Source organism: Solenopsis invicta, chromosome 2 (genome assembly GCF_016802725.1).
Source record: "Solenopsis invicta isolate M01_SB chromosome 2, UNIL_Sinv_3.0, whole genome shotgun sequence".
Lineage (NCBI taxonomy): Eukaryota > Metazoa > Arthropoda > Insecta > Hymenoptera > Formicidae > Solenopsis > Solenopsis invicta.
The window spans coordinates 24,032,397-24,042,537 of NC_052665.1; the positions used below are offsets into that span (position 1 = coordinate 24,032,397).

At 53.1% G+C, this 10,141-nt stretch overlaps 1 protein-coding gene across 1 annotated transcript; it reads right to left on the minus strand.

The window, feature by feature from the left end:
* Positions 1-7,293: 7,293 nt before the first annotated feature.
* LOC105200090 lies at positions 7,294-8,075 on the minus strand. The gene is made up of 2 exons (XM_039446188.1): positions 8,022-8,075; positions 7,294-7,833 (listed from the first exon to the last, which is right to left on the minus strand). The coding sequence occupies exons 1-2, from the start codon at positions 8,073-8,075 to the stop codon at positions 7,294-7,296; spliced, it is 594 nt and encodes a 197-aa protein (XP_039302122.1).
* Between the last annotated feature and the right edge of the window lie 2,066 nt (positions 8,076-10,141).

A 10,141-nucleotide genomic window follows, 5' to 3' on the forward strand; every position in this document is an offset into this window, starting at 1 on the left:
AACAAGCCGCAACGGGCACCCCTGAGCACCGAGGGCCGGAGGGAGACGGGACCATCTACAGTCCCACCCCCAGCTCCGGCCCCCGTTGTAGTCGAAGAGGAAGCTCCTCTCCCGCAAAGGGAGAAGAACTTCAGAAACGAGAGCGCGGAAACCCGCGAGACAGAGATGGAGGTGGAGGAGCCTCAGGGGACAACCGAAAATGTCCCTTAGGCTCCTCCAGGCCAACCTCAATCACGCCAGGGCTGCGCAGGATATGCTTGCGCAATGCCTGGCGGAGGGGGGTGGCGGGCTGGCCATCGTCGCTGACCCCTACAGAATCCCCAAAGATAACCCTAACTGGGTTGGGGACTCCTTGGGGAGGGTGGCGATGGCCAGCCATCATGTACCGAGCGCTCCGCCGATGATTCCAATATCGGCCGGACAGGGCTACGTGATGGTCGAGTATGGACCTATCGACGTCATGGGGTGTTACTTCTCCCCTAGTCTAAATAGGGGGGAGTACGAGGTGGCCCTGGACGCCATGGAGAACGAGATTTTAGCTCGCTCTCCTAGGCCGGTCGTCGTAGGGGGAGACCTCAATGCCCACGCTGTGGCTTGGGGCTCCCCTCGCACAGACCTAAGGGGCCGCCTGGCCCTGGAGTTTGCGGCGGGGCTTGGCCTGGTCCTGTTGAACAGGGGCCAGGTCAGCACCTACGTGGGGACCGGGGGGGAGTCCATCGTTGACATAACGTGGGCTTTCCCCAACGCCTTTAACAGGGTTAAGGGATGGCGCGTGGAGGCGGGGGGAGTTGTCTGATCATAGACTAATCTCCATGGAGCTCGTCTCCCCCCCTGCGGAGGTGCGCGAGCTACGCCGCCGCGAACGTGACGGACGTCGATGGGTCCTGAGGAAACTCGACCCGGAAGCCCTCGAGGTCAGCCTCCTGGCATCTACCTGGCCGGGAGGAAAGGCTGACCTCGGAGCCGAGGAGGAGGCGGAGCGCTTGTGCGAAATAATGTCGCGCGCATGCGACGCCTCCATGCCCCGCAGCCGACCGATGGCGCGCCGCGCCGCCTACTGGTGGTCCGCGGAGCTCGCTGAACTCAGGCGAGCCACCGTGGCCGCCAGGCGGGCACACACGCGCGCCAAGCGGCGGGGCATGGAGAATGAGCTGAACAACGCCGAGGCGGTCCCTTAGAACACATGTAATATTATGTGACGTGTACCGTATACAATGTGATTCAGTATAACGTATTAGTCATTTTATTTACATATTTTTAATCAAACTCTGAGACAATTTTTCCTTTAGAAAAATATCTGAATCGAGCTTAGTTGTTAAGTTATAAAAAGAAATAGTTAGCGTATGACGAGTTGGGTAGTAGTGGTATTCTTGTAGAGGTCTGGAGTCGTTCCGGGGCCTCTTGAGGCTGCGGATCGACTCCAGATACAAGAATTGGCGTTCCTGCGGTTCCGGAGCTTGCTAGGGGGTCTGCGGTCTCTAGTAGACCATAGATTCAGGGATCTCAGCGACCCTGACGCCCGAGTTGACACACCGTAATCCATCATGTGCTGAAATAATGTGCTGGATGGACCGGGGACTTTGGCTTCACCGCCCGGGTTGCGACAAGTCAACCTCCATAAAAAATCAAGGTGGTGGCGTCTGAGATTTCGCGCCTCAAACGCCACGGTGGTGTATGTTTCGTTCAGTGTACGGTGTTCGTCGCGGCGGGGGGTCGGGTCGCCTTCTCCTTGCCAAATCCTCGGATGATCTTCTGGTCGGTGATTAAATCCCGCGTGTTGATCCGCTGGTTGTCGATGGCTCCGGCTAGCCCGGGTACATCGACACCGGGCCTTCGGGCTTAGGAGCAACCCGTATACCGGTGCGGCTGGCATCTCTTCTCGGGGATGTTTCTCGTTAGCGCGGGGGCATCGTTGTGGGGGGTGTTGGTTTTCGCCGAAGTCACTGATCGGGGGATCGTTTTGGGTGCTTGTTGGGATTGGGGGTCCCGCCGCAGTCCATTGTCTGGCGCGCGTTGATCGTGGGTCATCTCGGGTGTGCGCTTAACCGCGCGCACTCGGGTTTTGTTTTTGTTTTTGTTTTTCCGTGGTCAGCGCGTGTGATGTTTGTGTTGTCCATTAGGTCCGCTTTGGGTCGGTGGTCTCCGGACACCGGCCTTTAGTACTCCTCGGGGCGAGGATGGGGTTTCCCTCGCAAAACAATATCCCATTTATGAATATATGGATAACGATAATAACGATTTACCGCGCAGGGAGGGTCGGATACCCCAGGGCCGGGGGGACTAGTGTCCCGGGTGCCCCTTTGTTGTCATCATCCGACGGACTGTCAAGCGGGGTGCCCACAGGCTCCGCCGACGAACGGGATACTGTGGGATTCGATGTTTGTGCTTGTCAGAGCATACCGCGGGAGGAGCGTCTGAGGATGCTCTCGCTTTTGCGGAAGCGCCTTGGACCCGAATCTCGCGATGCAATAGATCGGGTTCTCGCTCTTGAGCAGCTCGAAGAAGAGTTGTCCGGGAGCGATGATCTCGAATGGGAGGAGGAGGAATTTTCGGGGGGGGGAGTCCTCTTCCTCCTCACAAAACGAAGGAGATGTCTCTCCCAGCGGGGCGGAGCGAGTGGAGCCGGTTCCTCGGGTCGAGGCTCCCGCCTCTCCCGTTGGGGAGGACTCGATCCTGCTGGCCGACGTTCGTTGCAAAACGGGCGGCGGTCAGCAGGACAGCAGCACAATTGGGTCCATAGGGACCCAATTGTGCTGCTGTCCTGCTGACCGCCGATATTTTGAGACGGTGGTATATGCACCGCCACCACCAGTGAGGGAGGGATCAACCCCAATCCGCGTCCGTGGGGGAGGCCCGGGCAGAAAGGACACCAATGACCCGCCTCATCAGAGGCGGCAAGATCCTTCCCAGCCTAGGATCGAGTCCATGGAGGTGGATCAGCCAGAGGAGGAAGAGATGACCGGGAATTCTCTGGAGCCGGTCATCGATCTGGACGAGCCGGAGGGTCGTGTTCGGATCCCGGATGTTCCGGGAGATGAATCCAACCTCCCGGCTCACGTTAGAAGCAGGCGTGCCCGTGGCCGCCCTAGATTAGACGGGAGCGGACCCTTCCGGGGTTCCCCTCCCCAATGTCCGACGGGGCGGAAATTGAGGACCGGCTCCATGGGGTTCCTTTTGAGCGGTTTAGCCACCGACTCCAAGCCAATGTTATCAGGAGCTCGGAGTCGGATGGAGAGGGATCGGGGGAGAATGATGTGCGGCCTCGGTAGCGCATTAGGATCCCCTCTTTTCACGCCGGAACAACGCCGGGATATCGACCGGCAGCTGGAGTTATCTCCCAGAGCACAACCACCGATCTGGCCGATTTGGCCAATGGGTGGCTTCGGGAGGTCAAAAACGCAAGAAATAAGGCGTCCACGGGTTGCTCGCTGTCGGGCAACCTGTCTGGGCGCATAAAATTCAACACTCATCTCGCCCAGGAGGCGCTCATGGCGCTGGCGTACCGCGCCTTGGGCCGTCTCGGGCGAGATGATGGGGAGGAAGAAGTGACGGCTGCGGCCCGGGAGGAGGAGGTTTGCTCCCTCCGGGCTGAGGTCGCTGAATTGAGGCAGCAACTGGGGGTCGCAAAGCGAGCCCTCATGTTGCAGAGTGGTCCCTCCTCATCTGCGGTTGCTTTGCAGCCGACGACGGGGAGAAGATCTCCTCTCCCTCCCCCCCCGCCGTCTCTGGCAACCGCTTCTGCCCCCGGCTCTTCTCCTTTCGAGGAGCGAGTGCTCCGGAGACGTTGGACCGGCTGGAGTCGACGGTGGAGGGATTGAAAAGGCGCCTGGCGCGGGTAAAGACGGGGGCTGTTCCGGCCGCCGTCCCCACCGGCGTCAGGGGCAAAAGACGAAAGGGACGAAAGAGAGGTGCCGGCGCTCTACGGGAGGAGCCTCCCGCATCTCTTACCGTGCCAGCAACCGCGTCCGGCCCCGATGCGTCTACGGGCGATCAAAGCTAAATCGAGGTTGTCGGCAGTCGAAAAAGAAGGAGGGTGGACAGGGGAGCCCAAAGGACGGCTTCCTTTGAGCCTCCTCCTATGGGTAGCCGGGGAGCTTTTCCCCCGCTACGCACGGCGAATAGGGTTGGGCCATCGGAGGTAGCGGCTTTGAGCGCTCCTCCGACGGTCAAGCCCAAAAAGAAAAAGAAGAAGGGCAATAAAGAGAAGGAGGCTCCGCCGCAAAGCGAAGTACTCGCGGCGCAGAAAGTGAGGAGGCGTGTCCCCAAGTCATCCGCGATACTAGTGACGGTGACGGGGGATGACGCCTCACATGCAGGGATTATGCGACGGGCGAGGGAGAGCATTGTCCTAGAGGACATAATGCCTAACCGCTCTGGTCTTCGTCTCTGCCAAGCACAGTCCGGGGGCATCCTTCTGGAGATCTCCGGGGAAGACAGTAGGCCAGTCGCGGAACGACTGGCCTCGGAGATGTGGCGCGTCGCGGGAAGCCCGGACGTGCGGATCTCATGCCCTCTACGTGGGAATCCGCATATCCGAGTTCGACGAATCAATCTCCCCGGAGGAGGTGGCCACGGCGATTCCGGGGGTTGTTTCGTGGTGGATCTCCGGGTGGGCCGGGTGACGCGCAGTCGGGGGCTGGGCTCTGTCATAGTGCAGTGCCCGGTCGCCGCTGCTGCAAAGATCGCCCGGTCAGGTAGATTGGCCCTGGGTTAGGTGGCGGCTCGCGTTGAGGTGCTTAAGGCTCTTCCGCAGCGATGCTTCCGGTGCCTAGCCCAAGGAAATACGCAGCACTGGTGCCCTGGCGGTTGACAGGGCTCGGTGCTGCTTCAATTGCGGAGGGGAGGGGCACATCCAGGCAGAATGCGCGAATAGGCCGTTCTGCCCGGAGTGTGCCTCCAAAGGCAAAGCGCACAATCACCGCCCCGGCGGTAAGAAGTGCGCGCGGGTTCCCCCGGCTGTCCGGCCGGGAAAGAAAGCTCCCCCTCCTCCACAGCAGGAGGAGGGTGGAGATCTAGAAGACGATCGGCCGCTGACCCCGCCGCCGCCCACCCCGGCGCTCAGGCCGTGGATGGTAGGACGTCGGCGGGGCCAGCGGACGATGTCGACATGGAGAAGACCCCTTCCGTGACGGACGCCTCTGTCGCTGAGGCGTTCATCACGGGGGTATTGGATCTGTCGTCGGGCTAGTCCAAAGCTTCTGGGTGTGGGGCAAGCCCGCCAAATAAGAAGAGGTGCGAGGAACTCGATAAACCGAGTACCCCGCATCTCCCCCAAGCGAAGGTGGTGCTCGAGCCTCTCCCTCTTCCGCAACGAACGAGGAGAGTGGGATTCGACTCGAGCACACCTGCCAAGAAGGTGCTTAGACCCTAGGCGGAGAAGGCGTTGACGCCTTCTCCCCCAGGGTCCTCTATCCATTGAGGCGATAGGGCCGTGGCGCGTTCTCCTGGGGGGGGGGAGGCACACCGCAATCCTGGGCCTCGTTTCCGGCTACCCCTGCACTCGGGGATGGCCAGGGGACAAGGACCCTAGCTATGGGCCGCCCGATGAGTCGGGGTCTTCGCTCATTCGGCGGGTCGGCCACTTGTGGATAGGAGGTAGGCCTAGTCGGTCTCTCGGGACCACTGGACCTTGGGCAGGGGGTTGGCGCGGAACGGGTAAGTTCGGCGCTTGCCTCAGGCCCTAAAGGAGCTCGGGGGTGCGTGTCTGTGCTTGCGCGGCATTACCCCGGGGTGGACATGTAGCTAAACCGTATCTCAGCTCGCTGCCCTGGCACGTCTACTCCCAACCTGACAAACTGGCGCGTCGGGAGGCTCACGCTCTAACCTGTGGAGGGATGATGGCACATCTCTTTGGTTCCCGGTCCCTCCACACATTGGGGTATAGTGGCTCGGTGAGGTTTTTAGTTGGTAGGCGGGGGGAACAAACCCGGTCGCTGAAATTATGTAGTCGGGATTGCATCGTCCTGACTCGAGTTTAACACTACCAGGTCTAGCCAGCCTGGTGTGTCATGAGCATTTTCCTCATTGTACCAAAAAAAAGGGTAGTAGTGGTATACAGGGAAGGCGCAACTTTCTGTTACACGCACCGGCATAAATTTCTCCGCGCTGACGCTTGGCTGCCGCACACACACCCACACGCATGCTTTGCGAGTTGCGTACGTACGTGTTTCGTGGCAGTGCGGCGGAGGTCGGGGTGCCGGCAGAAAGTAGTGGGGGAGGGGACGTTCCGATACCGCATCTTCTTTGCTCGATGCTGGATCGAGAGAGAAAACACAGAATCGAGGCGCTCGAGAAATTGACATAAATGCTGTCCCTTGTGCCTATACGGCCGGTATACGGGATACCGCAATTCGTCGCGCGCTGTTGTAATTTTTTATTGCATAAAGAAATTTACTCGGATAAGAATATTTGTTTGAAAAATAATGTTAATGGAATTACGATTTTTAATAATAAATTAAAATTATGTCTTTAAGACAATACAGCACTTTGTAGGTTTTAATGCCATACTGCTATAAGTGTTCGGTCGTAAAGGCAGTAGTTAAACACTCTGTTAATAATTACAAATGCTTATTGCTGTTTAAGAACACACACGCTTGGACATACATAGAATACACGCGAGTCAGCGATCGTATCTGTGGCCGGGCAACAACTAAATTGAACTCCCCACTCCTCGAACTTTAAGGTTACGAAAAGGGGAAACTCGACAAAGCAAGCTTCCAACTCTCGCTAGTCGCCACATACTCCCCCCCCGAGTGTTAATGACGGAGAATAATTTGATGGTTTATAATTACATTACGCTAATACATAATGTTTGCTCTGAATGAGCAACATGGTACATTCGGAAGAGTTGTAACGCTGGTCTTACATACTAATGTTATTAAGCTAACGCGGGCTTATATACCAATGGATTAACAATATGAACTTATATACTAACAAGTTAACGCGGACTTATGTACTAATGGATTATTGTAAATTTAAACGCACACGATTAAAAAAGGATATAAAAGTTATTTGTTTAAATCAAATCGTACTTGTTTTTTTTTTGTTTGGGATAAGTTTTAATTTGATTCCTATTAATTTCTAACGAAGGGGATTGTTTAGTTGTTTGAGCTGCCGTAGAAGAAATATTAATTTCTTGAGCCGTATTTAAGTCGGTTGCGATAAAATGCGCGGGTTTCAGACGTTCTATTGTCACGCTAATAGGCTTATTATTTATCTCAATAGAGTATACTTTGTCAGAAAATTTCTGCAATACTTTGAAGGGACCTATGTATGGCCGTTCTAAAGGTTCTTTTACAGTATCATTGCGTAAGAAGACGTGAGAGCAGAAGCCAATTCTTTGAAGATAAATGCACGTTTTTTGTAGTGATGTACCGGAACTAGTTTGACCTGACGCATGTATGTTCTAAAACCATCAACAAAGATTTGGGGATCTGATTCGAAATCTTCTTGAAGGAAGAACTCTCCTGGTAATCGTATTGTAGTGCCGTAGATGTATTCGGCTGGGGAGGCCTTGGTGTCTAAACGGACATGTGATCGTAAGCCAAGGAGGACCGTGGGCAGCGTACCGACCCAGTCTGGTGTATTGTGGCACATTGAGGCTGCCTTCAATGAACGGTGCCAGCGTTCGATCATCCCATTAGATGCTGGATGGTAGGCAGTAGTGCGAATTTGTTTGCAGCCTATTAGGGATAAGAGAGCTGCAAAAAATTGTGATTCAAACTGTACTCCTTGATCCGTGGTTAAGATCTTAGGAGCGCTGAATCGCGTGACCCAATGGTCGTAAAATGTTTTAGCTACAGTTTTGGCTGCGATGTCTGTGATAGGAATCGCCTTTGGCCAGCGAAAATCTGTCAATCAACGTGAGGCAATATCGCTAGCCGTTGATTAGCTGTAAGGGACTAATAATGTTCATATAGACATGGTCAAAACGTCCGTCTGGCGTAGTAAAGGAAGCAGGCGCTTGCTTAACGTGCCGCGATATTTTGGACTGTTGGCATTCAATACAGTTTCCAGCTCACTTGGCAACGTCCCGATGGAGGTTGGGTCAGATGTATTGTTATCTCGCGGTGCATGCTGTTTGATCCCGTGATCCGTCCCGAGCCCAGACGCCGGAAAAAGTTAGGTTTTAGTGAGTATTCCGGCCACTTCTAGGTCAGAGAGTTTCACATAGCCCGCGTTCCTGTTCCCACAGGACCGGGGACCCACAAAGGCGTTTCCCAACTATTAAAAAAAAAGAGAGATGTATTGTTGTCGTATGACACGGTCGGTTACCTTTGCGCTTAGATGCGCGAGGTTATGGAATAGATTAAAAACCTGTCTTCGGAGCGACAATGGAGTGTAGGGACAAATAGATTCTCCTGAAAGTTTACAATACAATGTTGGAAAGGCCCCAAATAATTTTTTTTAGTTTAAGGGAAGATGAGTTTGAAGTTGACAAGTTTTTAAGTTTGTCATCTTCACTCTGCCGAGCAGCAAGGTCATTTAGCTCGAATTCGACTGGAAGGCGGAGTGCTTCGATTCGAGATAGACTATTGACTACCACATTATCGGATCCCTTGAGGAATTCGATGTCAGTTGTAAACTGGGCAATGAACGATAGCTGCCGTAATTGTCTAGGCGATGCTTTTTCAGAATGTTGTCAGAAAGCGAAAACTAAAGGTTTGTAATCGGTTAGGATTGTAAAGTTATGGCTTTCTAAAAAATGCCGGAAAAATTTGATAGCTTATTGCCGTTATATTGCCGTATATTGCCGTTAATTCGCGATCATACGCGCTATAATTTTTTTGAAAAACTGAAAATTTTTTCGAGAAGAAGGATAGAGGCTTCCAAGTTTTTGCTATTTTTTGTTTAATGACAGCCTCCATTGAAAAATCTGAGGCGTTTGTTACTAGGCGAGTTTTTGCGGTTGCAGATGGGTGCGAGAGTAACCTCTGCTAGATCCAATTTCGCCGTTGTGAATGCGATTTTGGCCTCAGATGTCCAAACGATTTCGCGCCTATCATTTTTACGTAAGTCTTTTAGATAAGTGTGCAACGGTGTTTGCACTTAAGCCGCATGAGGAAAGCTACGTCTATAAAAATTAAGTATTCCAAGGACGTAAAAAACGTCGTAATTCGACTACAGTCCGGGGCTTTGGAATATTTTGAATGGCTGCGACCTTTTCAGGTGTTGATCGGATGCCGTCACGATTAACGCAGTGTCCTAGGAAAGCTATTTCTTCCTTACCAAGGCTACATTTTGCTGGGTTTAAGAACAGTTTGTATTCTTTGAGTCTGTGAAAGACGATACGGAGATGTTCTTTGTGTTCCTCTGCCGAGGATGAAGCGATTAGAATGTCGTTTATATAGACAAAAACAAAATTTAAATTTTTTAGAGCACGGTGAATATACCGTTGGAAGGATTGAGCTGCATTGCTCAGGCCGAATGTCATATAGACAAATTTGTACAGACCAAAAGGAGTGGTCACGGCTGTTTTTGGTATGTCGGCTTTTGTCACAGGAATATGATGGTAAGCTTTACGTAAATCTAATGTCGAAAAAATGATTTTTCCTGCCAGATTGGAGGTAAAATCGTGCAGGTGAGGAATAGGGTATTTATCAAGTATAGTAACTGCATTGAGGCGGCGGTAATCACCGCATACTCGCCACTTTTTTTCTTGACTAGGTGTATGGGGCTAGCCCACGGGCTACTGGATAGCCTGCAGATCCCTAATTCCATCAGCCGTTTGAATTCTGCTTTGGCTGCCTCTAATTTTTCGGGGGCCAAACGCCGTGGCCGCTTTGTTAATGGCGAGCCAGAAGTTATTATATGATGCTCAACGTCCCGTACTTCCGGAAGTGTTAATTGGTTGATCCCGGTTATTTCAGGGAATTTGACGAGGATATTCGCGTAGTACAACTTATTGTTCTAATTTTCGTATTTGACACGATACAAACTTCACCGACAGTAAAGAGCTTGGTATGGTTGTCGATAAGTCGACGTTTGTGCAGATCGACTAATAATTGATAGGCCTTTAAAAGATCTGCCCTGATAATTGCGTGTGGGACCGCGGCTATCTGAAAATTCTACGTGATGGGTCGCCGGAGTCCTAAATCCAACCTGAGGCGACGTTCACGAAAGTACTAATTTCCGTATTATT

Coding starts and splice junctions, on each gene's coding strand:
- LOC105200090 (XM_039446188.1), bottom strand. CDS start 8,075: ATGCACCGCGAGATAACAATACATCTGACCCAACCTCCATCGGGACGT. Junction 7,834..8,021: donor CTCCATCGGGACGTTGCCAA/GTGAGCTGGAAA, acceptor CGCTGGCCAAAG/GCGATTCCTATCACAGACAT.